Genomic DNA, 24,883 nt, shown 5'->3' on the forward strand with positions numbered 1-24,883 from the left:
GGCCTTGTGGCAAATATGTCAATATTAAGCCCAGTGAATTCTGGTAGAATTACATGGAATACCTGTACTCTGCCATTAGAGCCCATGAAGGTTACGAGACTGGTCATTTGCATCCACATCACAAATTCCTGAGTTATGAACAGCTGAGATCCAGATTTCACATTCAATAGACCAGTCCCACAAATCCCGAGCTATTTCTTCTAGTTCTTGGGAATGAGATTCGCCCATGTTGTTGATATAAAAATGCAACATGCAGTTGTATTATCCAGCTACAGTTGGATATGTATCCCTTTTTTGTTCAGCAAAATATTTCAAGCCAAACATAGCACGAGGCTGTAATTCTAGTGTGTTGATGTGTTTTAGGGCTTCAGATGATGACCATCTACCCCCTATTTTATTACCATTACTAAACACACTGTGCCACTTCTTCTTTGAAGTATGTGAATGTATGATCGTGAACAGAAAGCACAGGATAGGAAATGGGCTTATACATGTAGGCAATCCACCACTGTACACTACTGGAGTAAACCATGTGAAAAGCATGTGAAGATCATGTGAAAGACATGTGAAAATTTCACTTGCTTTTTCACATGGGCATGTGTGAAAAACAGTGTGAAATCACCATGTGAAAGCCAAGTGAAATGGGATGGTCCTTTTCACATCATGGATGATGTGAAAAAACTATGTGAAATAGGAAATTCACATCATGCATTGTATAGACTAGGCTTAATGATATGATGTGAAAAACTATGTGAAACCTGTGAAAAAACTATGTGAAATAAGAAAATTCACATCATGCATTGTAAGACTAGGCTTAATGATATGATGTGAAAAACTATGTGAAACCTGTTTTGATTGATGTGTAAACATGTGAAATTTCAGTTTCACATTCTTTTTCACTTTATCTTGATCATCTCAGATCCGGTATACGTACCTGGCCGGACATATCATATATATATATATATATGCATGCAGATCATGCGCATGCCCATGATCTATATGCAGCCTATAGCTTCATGTAGCTGGCCTGATCATGATCGATCATGTGATTAAATTAAATCTGACATGATCATTACTTTATATAGCGATCTACTACATGTATATATATAGCTCGGTCGTCAATTTTTCATTAACTTTAATTAATTTCAAGATGATTTGTCCCAATTAAAATGCAAGTGGCATATATATACACATATATATACGTCAATGTCAAATCATCGTTGCAAGTCCGGCACCAGGTCCGATCCTAGCCTCTAATGAAACCAAAATGTAGCAATTTCATTAAGCAAATTGAACACAGGCAATTTAACCCTGAAGAAAGAACAATTTATTTTTAGTTAACGGTCACCAGGACAGGCTAATCAAATTACAATGTTTAATTATTAAAATATAAAGTTATATATATAAAATCTAGAAGAAAATGTATGTTTTGTATTTTGTATAAACCAAACTATCTATATTATTATAGAAACCCATCCATCACAGTTAATAAAGACATAATTGAAATAAGGTAATGATGATAATGAATCATAAATATAATATAAGTAATTATTTAAAAATAATCAATCCACTGGCCAGCAGTGATAATAATAAATTCTTATAAGCGACACTAGCACTAGTACTTTTAATTTAGTTCAAGATCAAAATATGATCCTGTAAAGAATAATATTTTAATAATTAAAATGTTCAATTAATAAATCAATTTAATTATCATTATAAATTTCTATAAAACAAATTATATTATTTCTGATAATATAATATCGTTAATTAGTATATCAAGCCAGTGGACAGTGTGTTATGCGCTGCATGATTGGCTACTCAAACTCGGGATAGCATGTGCTATTCACCTCCCAGTGCACAAATGTATTTGCAAAAGACTTTTTTGCAGTATTCTGAGAGATAACAAATCAATTATTTTGGGGATTCTATCTCACTGGTTTGGTATATACTAAAACACCACCACTAGCCACCTCCACTGCGGGGAATAATTGTTAACTGGTATGTATATTATAAATTATATGTAATCAAAATCTAAACTGACTTTTGCCATTCGGCGCCTCTTTTCTGGTAATGGCGCAGGGGTATGGACAGCCTCACCAACAGGTACATACACATACCCATTATATTTGCAATAGTTTGTTGGCTCTGTTTGTTTGTCGGTTGGTGTCACCTGCAGGTCTTGGCTTTCCTTGCTGATTGCCGTTTTCTCCGGTTCCTTGGGCTTACTTTGTGTTGCCTTTTTCTCCGGTTCCTTGGGCTTACTTTGTGTTGCCGTTTTCTCTGGTTCCTTGGGCTTACGTTGTGTTGCCGTTTTCTCCGGTTCCTTGGGCTTACTTTGCTTTGATTTGGCCACATGTTTCAGCAACTGGTTTTCGGGCCAGTAAAATTTTTGACCAACCTAATTATAAAGAAATTAAATACGCAAAAATGTTAGTGATAAATGGCTATTAATTCCTGGCGTTCATCCTGGCTTGTTTTTACTTGTACTTACCTGGATTTCACAGAGATATTTCTCCGTGTTTGGTCCCGTCAGCTCGACTTTATCGTCACTTTTCAGAAAGTTGGACTGCATGACCAGTTTTTTAAAGTCACCTTGAATTAATTCAAAAAGCAGATTATATTAGTTAACTACTACTTTTCCTTTTTTCCTCTTACACCCCACCCACCCATCTACATGCATGCACATATTTTTTTAAACAACAATATTGTACCTGTAGCTTCCCGGTAACTACTTACAGAAAGGTCCAATAAATTCTGTAGTGACTTACTAATACAGTTGAAGGAAACAGTCGAACCCCTATTAAGCGGCCACCCTTGGCTTTGATAGCTGGCCTAATAATTAGAGAAGTTCCACTGCAGATACAAAGTATCAGTCTAGATATATACCTTTTTAGTAAACACTTCCAGCGTTTTCATGTTAATCTCTCGCATGAGAGGAGGGTTCTCCCAAATGCCACATTTCCTGGCAGACTCCCTCAACACAAACTGAAAATAATTGAGAAAACAACAATTGTTAAATAGGCCGACCCCGTCCACACTTATGTGTTTTTGTTTGGCTCCATTTTCAAATGTCTCCACAACTCTTGGCAGCGTGCGTTGTTGTGTGGACAATAGACAAAAACTATTGAAAAGTATACGCTTTGTTTCAAACTAAGTATATATATTTTAAACGCATCGGTGTGGACGCGCGCGGCCTAATCAGTCGGATGGCCATTAATGATCGTTAGAGTCTCACATATAATTTAAGTCTTACATGCATGTAAGCTTATTTACCGGTATAGTCAGTTTCTCTTATTTTCGCATAAGATTCGTATACGTATGCTGTCTATCGAGAGTTGCCCTCAAAACAAACTTTAAGTCGAAAATTCTAAAAATATGCACTACTTTCTAAAAACAACACATGGAATAAATGGGAGTTTGCAAAATTGCAGATCAGAATCATCAGATCGACGTTCGCCCGCCGCGTACGCATCCGTTTTTGCAAAGAGTTTTATATTGGTACGGCTTCCTTGAAAACACTAGCTAACATTCAAAAATAATTCAGAGTTTACGTAAAATTAAAAGGTCATTTGACAAAAGGGTCTACAACATTATAAATTCTTCCATGATTTTACCTTTCAGCAAGTTATGTAATTTCCATTTTCCCGCGCGCGCGTTAGCTAGATTCGATCGATCGGCTTTCTGTAGCTTTGCTACGCACGGAAACCAAAATTTTCGATCTGAAATGTAAGCTTATTAAGACGCCATGAGTAGTTAACTTTCTCCAATAGCTGGCTCATCTTGGGCTTAGCGCGCAGGAAGAAATGTACGACCGTTAATAATTTGCAATTTCCCGCGCGCGCGTTTATAGCTAGATTCGATCGTATAGCTTTCTACTCGATCGATCGGGTTCTGCAGCTGATCTCTCGAATAAGAGAAGGTTTTTCCCATAGACCACATTTCTTTGCAGATTCCCTCAACACAAACTGTAAACAATCGTACACAAATTAAAGAATGAACTTGGTATATACCGGGATATTAAATTTATCATTTTAGAAAGTATCCGAAGTGTTAAAGTTTGATTTCTTTTTTACTGTGAATCGAAGCCTAGCTGCTAACACAATCTTACACTGTCAATTAAACATAGTACCCCAGCCGGCCGAATTGTTATTTCTCCAAACCTTGTTCCCTGTACTGCAGGCTCTATTTACTTCTAGATCTGGAAAGCTGATCGCGTTCTACAATATACTAGTAGGCACGTGTTCTTAACTCAATATTCGCCGGCGCTTTTTAAACTTGAATCCAACGAACGTGCAGCGGACATTTTAGCGTATAAATAATGATACAAACATAATTCCAAGTTAGGAAAGCAAAGGAAAGGCCATTAATTACGCCGTCGATTCTCCCCGTGTATTTTAGAGCGTGTTTACCCCTACAATTAATATTGCCCGAAGAGTTGAGGAATGATCATTAGTTTGCGCCTGTGGGATATCGTACGTTGGAAATTTATATCTATCGCATAAAGTTAAGGCAACTGCCAGCCGATCGAGATTAAGATATTGTGTTGAGCGAAGAAAAGCGTCATTCGGCTTCATACATGTAGTGATCTGTATCACCCAAATCTTCAATTTGAAATCTCACACTTTTAAGTCAACAATTTTCTCGATTGATCCGCGCTCGAGCTGAGATTATAAAGTTTATTTGTAAAGAATACGTACGTGTAATATGTACGAGTAAAAGAACACGAGAAAGATAAATCTATTTCAAGATCTTTCAAGATTCGGTTGTCGCAAGTTGTAATAAATGGCTAAATATATAATTAAGATTGGACTTACCCGAAATGTTTGTTGGGCTTTCGATCCTTTGCCCTTTGCCCCTCGTTTTGCCAGAAGATCTTCTGCGCTATAAGCGGTGGTGCCGGTGGAAACGATGTCGACTGCCCCAGTGTTCTGTGCAGACTCTTCGTCAGAAGTGGGTGAACTAGATGTAGATCGAGAGCTCGTGCTTGATGAGTTCAACGCATCCGTTTGCTCGTTGGAGGTAATCGCTGCCTGTAGCAGTGTCTTTTGCAAAACGCTGGACAAAGCATTTGGGTTTGTTTTCAACAAAGCGAGAAATTCGCAAATTACTTTTTGCTCGTGATTTGCCATTTCAAAATTAAAGAAGCTACGAGAACGATTCTTTTAGATCGAAGTATCGAGATCAGTTATAGGAACCGCGTGCACGAACACTACACTTTTGGCGCCGTTCGTTTTGAAGCTCTGATTGTATTACATATATGGTAAAGGTGGGGTCATTTATTTACTAATGATCACCGACTCAATTCACCCCAGGGAGCCCTAGCGCTTTATAGCTAAATATTGCGCTTTATCGCTATAAAAAAAAAAAAACTTATGTACTTTGTAATAAAAATTAAAAACGAAATACGTTTCTGGGGTGATTGAGTCACAGATTGTACGAGAGCAACTTCCATTCACAGTTTAAATTCCCTTGTCGGTTGTACCGTTGCACTTATGTACTATCTTGTGAACATGTCCTCTGACGTAATGTGATATGCAAGCCAATCAGGTCATGCGATCTATCGTGGTAGTCGCGGCATAGGACTGGAAAAGAACCTCCGTTGCAGTTTGGTCCTGGAGCAAAATTTGCAAGTTTAGCGGGTCGGGGACGGTAGTAAAATTTGTCTTGCAAGGTTAAGTAAACATGGCGGCCGAATCAACAACACAATTTCGGATTTTAAGGCTGAGAAGGAGAGTATCTTTAATGTCTTTTTTGGCATTTTACATTAAGAATGGCGGAGAGGACAAGTCAAATCGCAAAATATTTTCACCATCTAAGTCCATATACAGATACTCTGCATCTTATGAATATTGCGAACTCGAATAAAAAGCGAACCGGCTTACGAAAATATGACACTAATTGATTCTGTTCATTATACAAATAAAGCGTTCAAAGACAGGTCTTTACTGGTGAAAATGCGTAAGTTCGCTGATTGTGTTGTATTCTTGATTGGCGCAGGAAACAGTTAGTGTTTCCGGTTTTAATATGAAGGCTGAACGGTTGTAAAATCACTAGTTTTTCTAGAAAGGTGAGTGACTTTCGGTGATTGATTGGTAGGACACAGATTGAGTTAACGCAAAATGTGACTTCTTTCCACAGTCCACAGTTTGAGATAACTCAAATCCTGGCCTGAAAAGCGAAGCCTATAAATAGTCCACGATCTGGGAACCATATTTCGCGCTGTCGCAAAATACTGACTATTCAGGGGAACCCAAGGGTAATTTTCTGTAAAATAGCTGTTCATAGAAGCAAATATTGCCTAGAATTTTCTATCACTTGAGGAAGGCTAAAAATTTCTTACAAAATACGAAACCTAAAATTTTCGGGTTCGAAAATGTGATGGAGAGAGGAACCAGAAAAATTCTAACTTTCGTAATACGTTAATCTGTATCTTAAATTTCCGGGAAAATACCGTAAAATTCCGAAATTAAGCCCCTCCAAATATAAGCCCCCATATTTGTAACGCAAAAAATCCTCCGTAAAATCGTCCCTCCGGATATAAGCCCCTCGGGCGTCTTGAACTTGGAAATCGCCCTCAAATACAAAACAAAACAAAGCAAAAATATATAAATTTTTGTCTTGCCAAAGATCCATCACAAGCCCCAAATGATTGCAGTCAGAAAGTGTCACAGTTTATTTCTGTTTGTGTAGTTTACTCCTCACTCTTGGCTTGGATTTCTTCGGTCCATATAGACAAAGTATACTTGGACTCCTTGCATGGCTGTGTTTTAAAAAGGTCTAAGTCCTCAAGACGAGTTTCAGTTAAAACTTTCTGCAAATTACTGACATAAATTTCCTTCTAACTATAAGCTAGCCCCCTCATTTTGAGACGCAAATTTCCCTCCAAGTATAAGCCTAGCCGATTTTAAGACGCAAATTTCCCTCCGAACATAAGCCCCTCAAAAAGGGCCTTTGAAAAATATAAGCCCCGCTGATTATTTTTGGAATTTTACGGTAATATAGCACTGAAGCCCTTGCAAATCTATTTGTACTCTGGGTAGCCTAAAAAGAGCGGTTTTCAATGTATTTGGGAGGACACCGTCGTTGGGTTCCCCTGTTTATTTGGAAGGACACGGAACGACTTATCTCAAAATGTGACTCTTTACGTTCGACACGGTTTGCGATATTTTTTTCGCGCAAACCTTGGTCTTAAAACCTAGAACACAGATTGAGTTAACGCAAAATACGTCACAATTGCCAGACCACATTATGCGTTAGCGCAAACCTTGGTCCCAGTAAAGTGCTCCTTTTTTGCCAGCAATGACTTTCTGACGCCGATCGGGTCAATTGACTGGACGTGATTTTTGAGTTGAGAACAGAAGATTTAAACACCCCGTATTTTGCAATAACGCAAAGTGTGGTATAGAAACAGCACCATAGTTTGAAATGTCGCAAAATAAGAGTTTGCAACAGGCCCATCTTTTGAAACGGATATGTTATTCCAAATGATGTCTTTGTTCAGTGCAGTTGGTCGAAACGGAAAGGGTTATACCATTGTAGGAGTACGTTCATTGGTTGTAGATGAGGTTAATCGGCAAATCTCACTGTTTTAAATCCCAGACGGTTTAATTTGCACTGTGATGTCATTGATGTTCTAAAGGTGGGTGAATGTCCTGTCAACCATAACTTGGAAGTCTCTACTTTTTTGGACTAGTATCTTTCTCTGAATCCTGATTGCCAAACTTACATAATTTTTGCTGGGTGTATGCTGATGACCTTTCAGAACCCCTACCCCCATTATTATACTATCTATTCTGAGGACCCTATAGAAGCCATCTTATCCACTTTTTGACAAATGTAATTTACGCGATCACAATATATGAAGTCACTTTCTTTCTATGCATCTACCTTATAAAGTCAACTTTTCAACCGCGAATCTTCCGTTGAATTCCTACTCAAAAATGTGCGACACCATTATAATATTCAACCTCATTATAGCTAATGTAGACGTGAAAATGCGACCTCGCCCAGCAGCACATCCCCATCAGCAAGAACAGAAAACAAGGAAATACTATATAAAAGTTATGTTTCAATTCGCGGGAAACATAATCGAAAATGATGCTTAAAAAAACTGATCTTTTCCCTCATCGAGTTTTTCTGTTGAGGGTAGAGGGTGGCTGTACACAGGTTACTGCCAAAACTTAAACAGCTAAACACATTGTTTTGTTGATTACTTATGATGCATCTATGACTACAGGAATTACTTGCGTTTCTATAGCCACATTTGTTCAAGCTTACTTTTAGTAATTCTTAATTAGTTAATTCCATCTCGATGTATTGTTGGAAGTTTTTCAGTCAGAGGACCTATCTTCGTCAACGACAATAAAAATGCTTTATTTTTTCTTTATAACAAAGTCACGTCGATTGTCAGATATTTTTCTGTCATTTCAGCACCATTAGATCAGGGACCACACGAGGTTCAATCTCAACTGGTACCCAAATTTTCACATGCTTTCTTTTTGTCAATTCATTTATGAGTTTTTGCTAAACATTTGATTAACCTTTGTCAAATTCACCATTTTTGGCAAAAGTTTGCCTTTTTCGAAAAATAAGTAATTGTCAAGGTAGCCTTTTTTGTTATCTCATTTGAATTTTGTTCAAACCTGTCCTGTTATATTCTTCCCAAATTTGCCATTTTCGCCAAAATTTGCCATCCTTGTAAAAATCTCTAATTACCAACAGGCCATTTTTCGCCTTCTCATTTGGCAAGCCATTCATTACTTCTTGCCAAATTCGCTATCTTCGCCAAATTTGTCATTTTTGTAAAAATCGCTAACAGTCAACATGCCTCGTTTGTCATTTCATTTAATTTTTGGCAAACCTTAAATGTATTGTTGCCAAATTTGCCATTTCTGTTATAATCGCCATTTGTCAAGATGCCCCTTTTTGTCATCTCTTTTGTCAAACCTTTGATAACTTCTTCCCAAATTTGTTATTTTCCTAAAAATCGCCAGCTGTCAACATGCCACGTTTTGTCATCTGATTTGAATATTTGTCCAAACTCTTGACTAATTTTTGGCATACTCGCCACTGCTTTTTTTTACCGACGAAATTTGCCTTTATTGCCTATATTTGCCATTTTCTTATTGATAACGCGTTTTGTACAAGATGCTCGTTTTTGCCGTCTCATTTAAACTTTGCCAAACCTTTGATGGATTTTTCCAGAAATTCATTGATTTCGCAAAAAACGGGATTTTCGTAAAAACCCACAAATAACGACATCCTTCTTTTGTCATCTTGTTCAAAATTTTTGCCAAACCTTTGATAAGTTCTTGCCAAATTCGCCATTTTAGCCAAAGTTGCTATTCTTGCTAATTATCAACAGGCAATTTTCTCAGTCCTTTGATGAGTCCTTGCCGAATTAGCGAACATTTGTCATTTTCGTAAACCTCACAACTATCGACATGCCTCGTTTGTCATCTCATTTGAATTTTGGCAAACCTTAAATGAAATGTTGCCCAATTTGCCATTTTTGTTATAATTCCCATTTGTCAGGATGTCCCTTTTTGTCATCTCTTTGTATATTTTTGTCAAACCTTAGATAACTTCTTGCCAAATTCGCCATCTTTGCAAAATTTGTCATTGTCCTAAAAATCGCCAGCTATCAACATGCCCCTTTTTGTCATCTCATTTGAATATTTGGCCAAACCCTTGATGATTTTTTTGGCACACTCGCCATATTTGTCGAAATCTACCTTTTCTCAATATTCCCCTCTTTATCACCTCAAATGAGGTTTTGCCAGACCGTTGATGGATTCTTGCCCAATTCCCCATTTTCTCAAATTTGCCATTTTTGTGTAAATCGCCAACTGTCAATATGCCTGTTTTGTTGTTTCATTGTCTCAGTCCTTGCCAAATTCGCCGGTTTCGCAAAATATGTCATTTTCGTAAAAGCCACAATTATCGACATGCCTCTTTTGTCATCTTGTTTTAATTTTTGCCAAACCTTAAATAAATTTTTGCCAAATTTGTCATTTTCGTAAAAACGCTATTTGTCAAGATGTCCTTTTTTGTCATCTTATTTGAATATTTGGCCAAACCCTTGATGAATGTTTGGCACACTCGCCATTTTTGCCGAAATTTGCCGTTCTCGCCTACATTTGCCATTTTTTTATTGTAATAGCCATTTGTTAAGATTTCCCTCTTTGACACCTCAATGAAGGTTTTGCCAAACCTTTGATGGATTCTTGCCCAATTCCCCGTTTTCTCAAATTTGCCATTTTCGCGAAAATCGCCAACTGTCAATATACCTCTTTTGTAATCTCATTTAATTTTTTTGACAGACCTTTAATGATTCGTTTGCCAAATTCGCGAATTTTGCGAAATATGTCATTTTCGTAAATCCCACAATTATCGACATGCCTCTTTTGTCATCCTGCTCAAGTTTTTGCCAAACTTTTTAAAATTTTTTGCCAAATTTATAAACTTTATAAAATTGTCATTTGTCAAGGTACCCCTTTGTAATTGGCCAAACCCTTGAACTCTCCATTTTTGCCCAATTTTTTTTGTTTTTCGCCTACATTTGCCTTTTTTTTTTTTATAATCACCATTTGTCAAGATCTCCCTCTTTGTAACCTTATTTGAGTTTTTGCCAAACCTTTGATGGATTCTTGCCCAATTCCCCATTTTCTCAATTTGCTAATTTCGTGAAATCGCTAACTGTCAACATTCCAGGTTTGCACTCGCCGTCACGGCGGCCATGTTGGTGCTCAAGAAAAAAAAGCATTTCTCTCCTCTGGGAACTTAACTCTATTTTCGTTTTAATACTTAGAGAAAAATACTATTGTATTGACCCCCCCCCCCCCCCCCCACATGGTAGCCTTGTCACGTGGTTGCAAACCAAGAAGGCCTCTTTTGTTGTCTCATTTAAAATTTTCGCCAGATCTTTGATGAATCCAAATTCGCCAATTTCGAAAAATTTGTCATTTTCGTAAAACCCACTATTATCGACACGCCTCTTTTGTCATCTTGTTTTAATTTTTGCCAAACCTATAAATTCTTGCCAAATAAATCGCCATTTGTCCAGATGCCCTTTTTTGTCATCTTATGTGAATATTTGGAAAGAGACTTTTTGGCATACTCACAATTTTTGCCGAAATTTCTCTCTTTCGCCCAAAATTTGCCATTTTCTTATAATCGCCATTTGTCAAGATTTCCCTCTTTGTTACCTCATTTGAGGTTTTGCAAAACCTTTGATAGATTCTTGCCAATTTCCCCATTTTCTCCAATTTGCAATTCTCGTGAAAATCGCCAACTGCCAATAGGCCTCTTCTGTTCTCATTTAAATTTTTTGCCTGACCTTTGATGAATCCTTAATTGCCAAATTTGCCAATTTCGCAAAATGTCATTTTCGTAAGACCCCCAATTATCGACATGCCTCTTTTATCATCCTGTGTTAATTAGGTTTAGGGTGATAAATATGTTATAAATTCTTGTCAAATTTGCCCTTTTCGTAAACAAAGAAAAGGTAAAAAAGCTAAAAGGGAGAACTCGCCATTTTCACATCTTCTATAATAGACCTTGTTTTGCATAAGCAGTCCTTAATCTCTTTTGGGACGACTGTAATACCCAGGGGAAATTAAGTGTAAGGTTATGGAAAATCTTTGGAGGGAAAGCAAGGCGTGTGGGAGATGTGCAAATGGCGGATGAAGAGTAAAAAATCACGTTTCCTGCTCCACTTCCACATTTTCCATAATGCATGCTCCTTATTTGCCCCCCAAAATTTTGCATAACCACTGTTTTCAATTTCTCTTGGGACGACTGCAACACCCAGGAGAAATGAAAACAAAGGTTATGCAAAATCTTCGGGGGCAAATAAGGTGCATTATGGGAAATGTGGAAGGGCGTATATTACATTTTTTTTTAAAAAAAGCTAGTTTACCTTCGTCTTCATGACTATGCACGTTTCCGATAATGTATGCCTTCCCTACTTTAAGAGATTCTTCCCAAAAAGAACTGAATTCGGTCCTTACTATACTACTTAAGTAAACATGAACAGTTTTTGATTCAAACGCTAGAGCCGTTTGTTCCTAGTATAAACTGGGAAAGTCAATATTTAGGTCAGGTCACGTCACGATGCCTATTACCGCTAAGCCAATTAAGGCCTCGCTTATATGTAGAAACGTTGTCCGAGGTATAAGGGTTACTCTCCTTCTTTAGCCGCCCTGAGCGCCAACGTTTTATAAATTTACGCTCGGCTATAAGGGTGCCGCGCGTAGACCGCTCACCCTTTCGATCGTAGGGGGTCAAAGTTTCTCCACACGAATACTTTGAACGCATGCGCGACCGCTGCTTTAGACAATCAGGGCATGCGCGCGCTATTAGCTTGGGCAAAGGGGTCAGTTTTATTCTCAGATAATTGATCGCTAAAGGAAGAGAGAACCTTTCTCCCGGGACAATTATTCTTCATATAAATGGGGCCTATAAAGTCAGTGCTAACTTAGCTTCCCCACCAACCTACAGCCTGTGGTCAAGAAGAGTACGAGGGCATGCAGGGGGACGTATTTAAGGGTGGATGGACTCGTTATAAATACAATGGCCATCCACCACAGGCACTGTCAAACCCCCAGTTATAGATGAATATAAAAGCAGCTAGTTAACCCTTACAAAACTGGCTCTGGGTCAGTCTTAATATAAAATCGTCCCTTTCTTATTCATGTCTTGATACCCCTGTACCCTGAGAGAAAAGGAAGTGCAATAGAGATAACATTCCCCAGAGGTTTGCATCTATAGGCAAACATCCAGATACTGTTAATATGAGAGGAGGACAATTGATTCAGGAAAAGTTCAAGATCTGTTCATTCAAAGAATGCTATTTTCTTTTAAATTTTCAGTTTATAGCTGAAAAAAAATCTATGTGATACATTGTATGCCATTTTCCCAGTAAGTTAATACAATATGTATGGTACGTGATTTCACCAGCCTTTGTGACGGTGATACGTATAAATAATAGCAACACATGCACAACTGCTGAAGAGACGTTATTCAAAAAATACCAATTTATAAAATAAAATCGGACCATACTAATGAGCACTTAATTTTGCACATTTATTTTAGTTGCTTTATACCATGCACTGAAGACGAGGGAGAACCCCGCCTAAGATCTAAATTGAAGGAATCCATCCCAAGTACATAATGATAATAATAGTTCGTGTTTACAGTGTATTAGTTGGGCTGTCATTAAGAGCTGGGAGGCCAGGGATCTCATCCGGCTACTATGAATGTGGTCCCCAGCTACTGTCATACAAAAATAGAAGAAAAATAGAATCAAAAGAAATCCCTAGCCGTTTGATTCCCCGCCTACTTGCGGCATTTACCCGGCAACTTGAAATCTTAGTGACGACCCTGGAACTATTAGGTAACCTCAAACCTAGTTATTTATTTAACTTGGGCTTGGGTAACATTCCTATTGAATGAAATACAGGTAAGACCTTAAAAACTAACTTAGGTCCAGGTTTCCACGTAGGAGTTACCATAAATCATTATATAACACTCCCATATCTTTTATATCCTAGATGCCATGATAAACCATAATAGGGAATTTTTTATGGTTGACATTTATGGGTAGGATACAAATTTCAGAGTGAAATATCAGGAAAATGTCTCAAAGAAGTCAAAAATGCTAGCAAATAAAAAAGGAAAGCACCTAGCATTTGCCTTCCCAATTAGTACCATTTCATGTAAAGTCTCTTCCAGGATAAATGGTGAGGAGAGCAAATATCCCAGCCGTATGAATTCTTGCCTAAGTTTGTTAATTATTTCACACTTGATTTAATAATGAACAATGAATGAAAGAAATTTGAGGAATCATGCCCATAAATTTATTTTTCAGAAAAAATACCATCTTAAAAGTTGGTTAAAAAGACAAGGTGTATCTTTGAAAATTGCCTGACTCTTATGAGGAGCCCAACATTTAAGTAAAGATACAATTATTTTCCTTTTGACTGCCTACCATCGTACTGACAAGTACTAAACATTTACAGATCTTTATGATTTGATCCCTACCCTTATCCTCTTTCCTAATGTTAATATCAATACGACAAAACGTTGATTTACTGAACCAAATATTATGACGCAATTGTTTTCTCTTTCTAGTTCCTTAATTTGTGAAAATACTGTTCTGTGACAGGGTTCTGTCCATGGAAAACCTGACCTCTCTTCTGAATAGAGCATCTTTAGGTATAAAATCTGCAAAGATAATGGATCAATATTAGGACCTGTTGATACTTCATTTGGCAGTATGGGGTTGGTGGGCTGAAGCATTTGAGGATGGGGTACAAAAGTGACTTATCCACCTGTGGGTCCTGTGGCTGAAAATTCCCACCTCTAGACCCACCACTAAATGTAGTAAACATGGAACTTGCATTTTGTGTTTGACAAAATCAAAATACACAGCCTCTTACCTCCCTTCCCCATAACATAACTGTTAATGATAAGTTCTATGTGACAACAACTCTTTTACATTGCGAGAGACCACCTCCCATAATCAACTAGGGATCCAAAAACATCAAAATTTTCCAGTAAAGACCTATAAAAAGAACTTTCTGTAAGGTACGGCCTCTTGTAATATCCTACACTACTCTTCTAGTATGTGTGATGTTTCAGATTTTTTCTAACATAGAAGCCGTGAATTCAATATAATAGAGCAGAACTTATTTGCCTATCAAGAAACCTCTCAAATTCATCTGAACTTGAGTTCCATTAAGAGAACAAAAGAAATAAAAAGCAATGGTCATCTTTCTGCCATTAGCCCTTCCAAGGGTTAAATTTTTTGCTAAGCTTGAATATGTTTTGTGGCAAAATAAGACCGAGTCTATAATAAAGGCGTTAATTGGTAAGGTGCGGTGGAAATCGTAGGCAGGAAAGCCTTGAACACGTAAGCAGGTACGCAATGTCTGACACACTTCCACTTCAACTTTAACCAATTGCTGCTGAGTCAAAGTCACTATATGAGGAAACTGGGCTACTCAATTAGTCCTGAGAAGAAACCACATTCTTTGGCGATACAGCAGGGTACTAAGGTTACACCCTTGCTCCTGTTACTTCATTATTGTGCTCAACTACTTTCTGCATCTGTTCCCCGACAGCCTAAATAAGTGGGGTCTACCGAATCAGCCTAGTCAGAGCAGAAGACAACCTATGGGAGATCTTACCAAGCTTGGATTTGCAGACGACCTTGCACTTGTAGCAGGACTAGAAGAGGTTGGTAGAACTTGCTGTCTACAAATTAATTTCATTAGGTGCTTCTACTCATCATTGGGCAGGGGGACACTGATGAAAAGCCTGACCTTGAGCATGATCAAAATCTGAGGAACCTCCTTGATCATTGCAGAGCGAGAAATATCAAGCTGAACAAGAAGAAGTTCCATTTGAAGTGCAGTGAAATGTCATTCACCGGGCATGTAATGACAAGGAATGGGCTTAAAGCAGATCCTAAAAAAGTCAAAGCACTTATTAAGATGGAGTGACCGGCAGAGATTCATTGGGCTTGTGAAGTATCTGTCTAAGTTCCTACAAAACCTATCAGAACTGTGTGAGCTACTGTGCTATCTAACACATAAGAAAGCTGAGTGATATTGGACTCACGAACAGGAAGATGGCCTTGAGAAAACTAAAGATGCTGTCTCCAAAGCACCAGTACTCAAGTACTTCAGTAAGATTGACCCAAACGAAGGCTAAGGAGATGCATCTAGAGATGGACCTGGCTTTGTACTGATGCAGCTAGGCCAGCCAATGCAAGCAGAGCACCCACAATGGCAGAAAGGAAGTGCTCACAGATTTGAAAGGAATTGCTGGCCCAGGTCTTCGGCTCTTCGGCATGGAACACAACCACCACCATGTGTATGTTCGGAAAGTCATCCTCTGGACATATCACAAACTATTAGTCTCCATTTAGCAGAAGCCTCTGCTATCAGTTTTCAAGAGACTACAGCACCTACTGTTGCGGCTTCAACAATATGACTGTGAAATACGCTACAAGGAAACGCTGCTAGCTGATACCCTGTCAAGAGCTTATTCAGAGGACTATGAGTGATCAGCCTCAAAATCAGAGGTGGAGTGCATAAATGCCACTCATTTCCTTCCTGTTCCAGACCACCAGCTTAACGAACCTCAGAGAGAGACGGCTTGTGATCCAACTCTACAGTTTGTAAAGAAAGCAATCTTGGATGGCGTCCCAGATACAAAGGATGAACAATCAGCAGCCATTCACCAGTACTGTATTTCCTTGAATAATATTTCTTTTTTCGCACAAAAAGGGGGCAATTATTCGAAAGAGGGTGATTATTTGAGGGAGCCAATTATCTCAATATTGCTCACTGGCAGTCGTGTCCTAAATATTTTGTTTTATTTTTCCATTAAATCAAAAAATAATCATGCCAAATAAACTGATCATGGGCTTTTAAAGTGTTCCAAATTTAGTTCCTTGACTAATATTTTCAGAGCTTGAATCGTCACTGATCAGTTTTGCTGAATCTCATTGCACTTCAATTTGACAAGGGGGGGGGGGGATAAAAGGAAGAGAAGACGGTGAGAGGGGCAGGGGAGGGGCGATTATTCGAAGGAGGCGACTATTTTAAGTATTTCGGTCAAAGGGGGGTGTTAATTCGAGGGAGGCAATTAATCAAGAGACGGCTATTATTCTAGGAAATACAGTACTTTGAAATCTGAGATGAGCTCTCAGTACATGATGGTGTAATATTCAAGGGCCAGCGATGCATCATACTGCAGACCCTGAGGAAAAAGATCAAGCAGAAGCTACACAACTCCCATATCGGGTTGCTAGCCTGTTTATGCAGAGCATGGGAGACAGTATACTGGCCAGGCATGAATGCTGAAATCACTGACTACACCCAGAAATGTGACGTCTGTATGTCACTTCAGAGTAACCAGAGTAACTAGACCAAACAACCACTTACCCAACATCAAGGCCGGCTGGGAGAAAGTTGCCACTGACATCTTCGCTCTTGATGACAAGAATTATCTCTGCACAGTACACTATTACTCTGTGTATTTCGAAATGGATTAGTCACACAGCAAAACAGGAACTGTCATCACAAAGGAACTTAAGAGACATTTTGTCACACATGGAGCACCTAATGAATTGCTAAGTGGCAATTTGAGAACTTTTTGTGATCATCTGGGACTGAGCAGGTAACCAGCTCCCAGGGCTAACCACAAAGCAATTGACGAGTAGAAAACACAGTCGAGACTGTAAAGAGCTTAATCAAGAAAGCCAAAACATCAGGAGCTGGTTATTTTCTTTCTCTGCTAAGCTGAAGAAACACCCTAATAGAGGGGCTTAACACCGCGCCAGCTCAGCACATGTTTGGGCGATGTACGCGAACCCACCTTCAAGCAGCTCTTGCCATTGGTGAAAGGCAAGACAGTCAGAGTAATGCCACTTCCCCGTGATAAGAGCCAGACATGGTTCAAAACAGAAATAGGAGAACTAGCAGATATGCGATCCTATGACGTAAAGACAGAAGATGGAAGAATCCTCCGCAGGAGCAGACAGCCATTCTACAGCTCACAACCTAAAGAGGCTCCCTGTAGCCCTGCAACCCGGATTTGGCAGCCTCTCCAGAGAAACTCCATGGACTTCAGCCAATAGAGGGTCAGTCATTCCCAACAGTGCCAGCCGACCAAAACCCCAGTTGCACTATCTAGCAAGGCCCAACCTCTATGCATAACACTTAACAAGTCTCAGCCAGTTGAAAATAGGATCACTAGAGCTGTGGCCGGTTTCTCGAAAGTCCCAGTAACTTTTCGGGCCCGAAATCAAATATTAAAATCAAAATAAAAAGAATAAGGGCACCAGTCCTGGACAGTAAACTACTTCATTTTGTTTCACTAAGTGATAGTTTTATCATGTTAGATGTAAAACTATTGAAACCTCTATCTTGCATGTAAACAACAAGAGCTTTAATTATCGGGGCATTTGAGAAACGGGCCCCAGGTTGGTTGTCAAATCCACCTGGCTATTTAAAAGACTATGCTTGACTACACCTGATGATTGCAGGAGACAGTTGAAAAATTGGGTTTTTTCTCTTTTTTTTTCTTGCTTAGACATTGAACACGTTGCCTTTTGAAACAGCTGACTTTGTTTGTTCAAAATGTTCTGCGTTCAGTGCTTTGGCTGATGTTGTTGGGCTGTCACTAGTTATTAAGTGCCCATTGTGCAATGAATTTTTTTTTATTTTCATTTTTTTTTAAAAAAGAAAGAAGGAAAGGTGTCATGGTAGGCCTGTAGTTGTAAACCACTTGGCCTAAAAAAACAGGTGCTTTTGTAGCAGCTTTGAGGCGGCCATTAAAGACTGAGTTTGTCCTTATTAAGCCAGACTGCTATTGTTACACTAATCATAAAATTGTGCAGAGTCTCTGAGAGCTTTGGTGTTGTTGAGAATTTAATGATAACAAGTGTCCTCTGTGAAAAGTCAGTCTCCAGAAAAAATGCACAATTTTCTTCCTGGTAGACCTTCTTTGTTGCGTGTGACCACATGGAAATTTTGCACAGTTTCCAAATACTTCTTGCACACAATCAACAGCCACCAAGATGTTTTATTACGCTGGTACAAGATTCTGAGCGATACATCATTTTACCATAACTAGTAGTAACTACTAATAGTGAATGTTAGTATCCTTTGCTAATGCATTTTCATACACACCAACATTTACACAAAGGACAATATTTAACCACTAGTGCATTACAGGGAAAATACATATCAATAAAGCTTACCAGCTAATCCAAGCCTTTGTTTGCTTCTTTTAATCCCTGGTTTTCTTTCATGCCTGTACAAAAAATGAAAATAAAAAGAACATATAACTCAAGAATTGTATTTTTTTTCATTAACATTCTAAAATTCACAGACGAGAGAACGTTTTTTACATGTACCTATACAGTTACAGAGAGTGTCTAGAAGTAGTATATACAAATGAACAAAGATAACCTCACGATAAATAATGACAAGATGTGAGTTTGTGATATCAGGACAAAGCAGCAATTGGCAGAAGTCTGTTTTTAATTCTGAACTTCAGAAGTATATTAAGAAGTATGAGAAGCCCATGTGTCTGGACTTTGTCGTTGAAGTTTGCTTTGTTGTGTGATTTGAATGTTTCCCCCTCCCATCTCAACAACTTTATTCTTAGTGAATTGCACAGATCTCCTTTCTGATGGATTCTAGTTTTTTTTTTCAATTTGTTAGAGTTTCTTGAAGCTTTTAGTACAATACATTTTCCATTACATAAAGCTGCATGCACTAAAAAACTCCCTGATACATCTTTATCAAGAGAACATTGAAGCTAATTAATGGAATTTTCAAGAAAAAAATTGAGAGCAAGCTGAGAAAAATGCCCAGAAATTGTCAGAACAAATTTATTCGGTTTTCATCACTTTGTCCTATCATGTGGTGATCTCAGTGCTTGCACACGTTTTGGGCATACTGTACATACAGTACTCCTGTTGACTTTCATATGCTGTGTTAACAAATGACAAAATATCAAAATCCACTTATAAGAACAGGATGAAATTTGGCAGAATTGCTGTTAATACATGTATAATTCCACTTTACATAAAGGAAACAAAAAATTAAAGTTGCATAAAAGAGTTTATCACACTTAGTTGAGTAACATTGCTTTTTTCTCACTACACAGTGCCCACAACTCTTAAGGCAGAAGTTTGGAAAAAATTAACATAATACCTCTTATTGTTGATTGGTTACATGCATATGTACCACATGAATAAAAGAATGGAAATCAGAAATGTTGATGTTGGGTATGCAGGCATTTTGTGGGAAGGGAGGATATACAAATCTCCTAAAAATACTGTGAGGGAGGCTAGGTTATAGAAACAAAATTTCACAAATTTTTTCAGAAAAAGCTGATAATAATAAAGGAATTTAATACTGGATATTAACCAGCGAAGGAGAGTGGATTCTATCTAACTAGCCTATTGAAAAATCTACATTTTAGCATAATTCAGCTGTAAACATGGTGCTCTAGCAGTGCACTATTCTTCATAAAAAAGACCAAACCAAGCAGTGTAGATTTTTGTTGTACACTGTATGAGTACATTTGTGTAAGGTCTTCAGCCTGCACAGTTGCTACATTTGTACATTATTTAAAAATAATTGTTTGATATCAAAGTCCTTTTTTTCTGCCTCTTTCACACTACCCATAATACACCTTGTTTACCCTTGTTTATCTGATACATAGTGACTCAAGGATCACATGTCTTGGATGGATATAGGAGCTGGCTGTACAGCATGACAGTTCACAACATTGGTAACTCTAAGAATGGCAATGTATACTGCCCCCACAAATAAGAACCTAGATTTTTCCAAGTCTTTTTTTTTACATTTATTTATTTGCATCACTGATTTACATTACTTACAAAGCATATAAATAAATGATTACATTGCTACTATACACAAATTACTTGAACAATCCAGATCTATAATACAGAGTAGCCAAAGTAACTTATTAAGTAGTTCTTGCATACTCATGCGCACCCACACACACACATGCACACAGACGCACTACGCACATTTACTGATTATCCGCCTAGGAACATCAAAAGAGCCTCTAGAGAGTTAGCGTGATTGCTGTTTTCTGCACATCTCGACAAAGGAAATAATGAGTAAAGATCATTTTCCTAGATAAATGCTCCCCATTATTTTTGCATTGAATTTTCTTAAAATCCCAGTTTAAATGGCACTACGTCTTTCATAATCAAGACAATTTAGAATGGTTTGAAAAAAGAGTTCCCATGAAGGGTTAGGGCCTTTTTGTTTGGAGAAATAGATGTGATACCTCGCGATTAAAAGTGCATGATGGAAAAGCAGGTTTATAGTATCGTTCACTAGGCCTATGCAAGACAAAACGGAGAATTCTTCGTTAAGAAAGCAAGAGCTGTTTTTCATCCAGTTACCAATTTCATTCCAAAAGGATTCAACGAAAGGGAATTCCCAAAAGAGGTGCAAAAGAGTTTCTGAGCTTTCTTTGCAGAAACTGCATTGATCATTAGACTTGATCCAGTTTTTAAAAGGAAACAGTTTGCTGCCAATTTTCTATGCAGAAATTTAAATTGAAAAACACGTAATTTAGATTCGTTGGTATATAGAAAAGCAAGGGTATATGACTTACCCCAATCAATCATGTCAAAGTCACAAGAGTTGCAGTCTGCCAGCCATTTTTCCTAACTTTTACAAGGGATAGAGGTGTTTTGGGTTAGACATGATTTGTCAGCTAGTTTACAGAAAGCTTCAGAGCGTAATAGGCTTCTGGTGTCGGTTTTAGCACCTTTCAAATTTTGTGGACAATGTTTTTGCGTTTCATATTCGAGACAGAGTTAGCCTAAAAGGGTTCTTATAGAAATGGTACATGTACGTGTAGTTAGCACAAGTTAAGACTATTTCGGTTCTTAAGAAAAAAATGCAATACAGCTAAGAGTATATAGTGGGTCAGCTTATTATTAACTGGCTTGCCAAAAGACTCCAAATCTCCAAATCCTGACCCTAGACCTTATTTTAGATCAATACCTATGAGACAAATGTAAGGGAAAACTCCCCCGAAAATTTTCATTGTTTTTAGTTATGGTGATAAACACTATAAATTATTAACTATAAAGCACATGTAGCAAAGGCAGTGATTAAATGAAGACGCGTTTGAAGCTAGCGTAATATGCTTTTTCATCGTCTCCTTCAAAAGATGCTATGATGAGTACCTTTTGTGGTTTTTCTTAGTTTAATTTTTGTTGAAGTTTAAACCTTTTGATGAGTTTTTTCCCTTCCAAAACGTGATTGCAAATCTCTCTCTGTGTGTAGAGCTCTAGTGTGGGTGTGTGCGTGTGTGTACATCCATTGAATAAAGATGTTTCCCTCAAGCTATCATTGGCACTTTTTTTCAGTGCATTTTACAAACGATGGTAGGATGGGTTGCTTTGAGGTTTGTCATTGCTTTATGTTGAAGTTCAAAACGTTTAAAATGTGACGACCAGTGTCTCTTTTTATCTTATTGCAATTCTTGCTTTGCATATGAAATGCCATTCCTTGCTCATTCTAGATCACCACCTCCAAAAAAATTTATATATATGTTTACTAGGACAGTTAGAAAGGCTTTAAATGCAATATCAAACAAAAATGAAACCTAAATTAAATTTGCTTTGTTAGTTTTAAGAACCAGAATTGAAAAATGTACTGCTCATTAATAGTGTTTTATGACCCATAGAATGAAAATAATTTTTGGAATTTCTGGTTAGGTCAAATCAGTCACGTAATACTGTCACACTTTATTTCGGGGGGGCAGAGGGATTGGGGCAGGGGTGCGTGAAAATAACGCTTATTGTTACCTGCTTAGAATGGCTAATTTGCTTACTTTGATTCATAATGGTGGAATTTGAAAAGTTATAGCCTCGATTTAAAAATGGTACTCATTTTTCTTGCTACGAAAGTCTTTCAAAAGGGTACAATGTTCAGATGAGTTTATGTTTAACTCTCTCATGAGATGCTATGTCACACAATGGTCATGCAGTGACAATGTGGTGGCCTTGACAGTTTGTACAGACACCCTCCCAAGAAAAAAAAATTTGCATACCAAATTAGAAGTTATGTAAAAATGACCAGATAAGGAGCTAAAGCATTGACCTCATTGGCATATAAATTTCAGTTGGAGTGACAAGGCACCTATGTCTCTAAAGAAAATTCTGAAAGCTGACTTATCTGATATTTTTATTTTACCTAAGTGTACAGAATTTTTTCCATAATTAGATAAGAACCTGTTTCAAATTTTAGGCTAAACAGGTTCTTATATAGAGGGGAGCTTAACTGGCTCATTTTTGCCTAACAGGCTCTTAAAATCCAGGTTCTGAGTCATGGGGTTTTACTGTATGCCAAAAGTTTCTGTGCATGCTGCCTTAAGCAGGCCACAACATATTCAGTGTGTGAGTATGAAAAAATTAACCCCACTGGTATCAACACTTCTTTGCAGGTTAACATTTTAACTGTAGTATAGAGGCTCTGATAGGGCAGAATTCTAATAAGCAACCTTGCCTTGAAACAGTGACAGAAGACTAAGTGACAACAAACACAGTTAACGATGGGCTGAATACAGAAATGCAAAAACGTGAAACTATATTAATTGAAAGTATTTGAAATTTAGTCTAGGGACATATGTGCCCTCACATCCACAAAAAGACTTCTTTCTACATTTGTATATATTAAAATTCAGCATGATAGTAAGTCCAGGAGTACTGTAGCTCTCATGCTAAATTTTAAAATTCAAAATTCCTTGACGGACATCTTGCTACACCATAAATTCAGCTCAAGCTGGTCCCTACCTCGCTCTACTTCCTTAATATGATTCTTTAAAAGACGGACCTCCTTAAGACAGACCCTTTTTTCTGATCCCAGAGGTGTCCATAGAGAGTTAGCCAAATAAAAAATTGAAAGCAGGCTAAACTGTGCTCACATTTCTTGCCGAATTTTGATCCAAAAAAGTCTAACAGCATCGTCTTCCAAATCAAAAGCAAAACACATCCACATTGAATTTCCACATTATTATTCTTAGCTACTTTCAGGGAACCATGCAGTCTGCTGCCTGAATGACTCCATTAATCCCTAAATTTGGTAATTTGAGGGCCCTCATGATACAGGAAACTCCTCAGCCTAAACTTTGAAATAGGTTATTATTTTCTAAATCAAGTGTTTATATATTATTTTCTAAAGGAAGACTTCAAAATCCCCATGAACACTGCTTCAGTTTTTTCTTGTTGCGGTCATTTTTACAAGCCCGGTTCGGTAAATAAGCTTAAGCATTAACTTAACTTACAATTTGCAGCAAAATCAAAAAAGCACACAACTTCACGATCTATAAAAACACGACAAGAGCTAGCCTAGCTTGAGCTTATCTGTACCATGACTCTAATCCTCATATAAAAACGCCTTTGAAAGTACTGCGAATAACACCTTACCTCAGAAGCTCGAAAATACATTCTTCTTACTACACTGTCCTTCTTCGAAATCTCTGATTGTGCTTTCATCCTTGTCCCAGGCTTTCTAGCTCTCCAACATATGAAAATATGCGTTGACCGAGGAAAGTTTCGAACAAACCTCAAACTTCTGTAAAATTCTCCAAAACCCATCAGGGAAAACGCTCCAAAACTGTTTCATACACAAGTCTTCCACACGATTCAACGATTCAGGACACTGAAACGAACAAAACTCATACTACAGCCCTCCCCTAGTTGGGAAGTCACATAAAGAAGACACGATCACAACGCACTTTGATTGGAAGAAATAAAACCCCATTCTATTGGTTGATAGCTGAGAGGACCAAACTGCAACGGAGGACACAACTGCAACGCTACAGTCGGTTAGGACCAGGGCGGATAAAGGTTGGGCGGTGAAACGAGCGCTCCGCTCTTCATTTAATGTGTGATGCGGAGTAGGACTGGCACGAGCGCTCTTTCCGCGCTTCCGGTGCGCTTGAAGGCCGGCGAAATTTTCCTTTTTGCAAACCGGAAATCCTATTTTCTTTCTGTAATTTCAGGCTACAGTGTTAAATAGATAAATTCGTTTCATAGCAATATCAATAAACAGTTTCATATGTTTGTGTCTGTACGTCTATAAGTCAAACTTGTTGGTCGCATAATGCCAAAATTTGAGTTTAATTTGAAAGTGTTGAATACCTCCTCCTTCCATTAAATATCACCTAATCGTCTTTCGCCGTTTCGTTTACAAAAGCTTAACACTTCTTAACCTCAATTTTTACATATGTTAAAGGGGGATAAATTTTATATAACATAACAAAAAATTAGATTGATATATATTGATATAGTGGCGTTGTACTT

General features: G+C 37.9%; 1 protein-coding gene and 1 long non-coding RNA gene across 2 annotated transcripts; both read right to left on the reverse strand.

Annotated features, from left to right (window-relative positions):
- Window positions 1–1,818: 1,818 nt before the first annotated feature.
- LOC140935716 (uncharacterized) lies at window positions 1,819–2,587 on the reverse strand. Its single transcript, XM_073385292.1, has 2 exons — window positions 2,492–2,587; window positions 1,819–2,398 (listed from the first exon to the last, which is right to left on the reverse strand). The coding sequence occupies exons 1-2, from the start codon at window positions 2,570–2,572 to the stop codon at window positions 2,015–2,017; spliced, it is 465 nt and encodes a 154-aa protein (XP_073241393.1). The 5' UTR covers window positions 2,573–2,587; the 3' UTR covers window positions 1,819–2,014.
- An 11,290-nt stretch (window positions 2,588–13,877) lies between these two features.
- Window positions 13,878–24,217, reverse strand: LOC140935725 (uncharacterized). The gene is made up of 3 exons (XR_012165244.1): window positions 24,005–24,217; window positions 18,776–18,828; window positions 13,878–14,226 (listed from the first exon to the last, which is right to left on the reverse strand). It is a non-coding gene; the product is annotated as an uncharacterized lncRNA (long non-coding RNA).
- Between the last annotated feature and the right edge of the window lie 666 nt (window positions 24,218–24,883).

This window comes from Porites lutea, chromosome 1, assembly GCF_958299795.1.
Source record: "Porites lutea chromosome 1, jaPorLute2.1, whole genome shotgun sequence".
NCBI lineage: Eukaryota > Metazoa > Cnidaria > Anthozoa > Scleractinia > Poritidae > Porites > Porites lutea.

Coding starts and splice junctions, on each gene's coding strand:
- LOC140935716 (XM_073385292.1), bottom strand. CDS start 2,572: ATGCAGTCCAACTTTCTGAAAAGTGACGATAAAGTCGAGCTGACGGGA. Junction 2,399..2,491: donor AATATCTCTGTGAAATCCAG/GTAAGTACAAGT, acceptor CTTTATAATTAG/GTTGGTCAAAAATTTTACTG.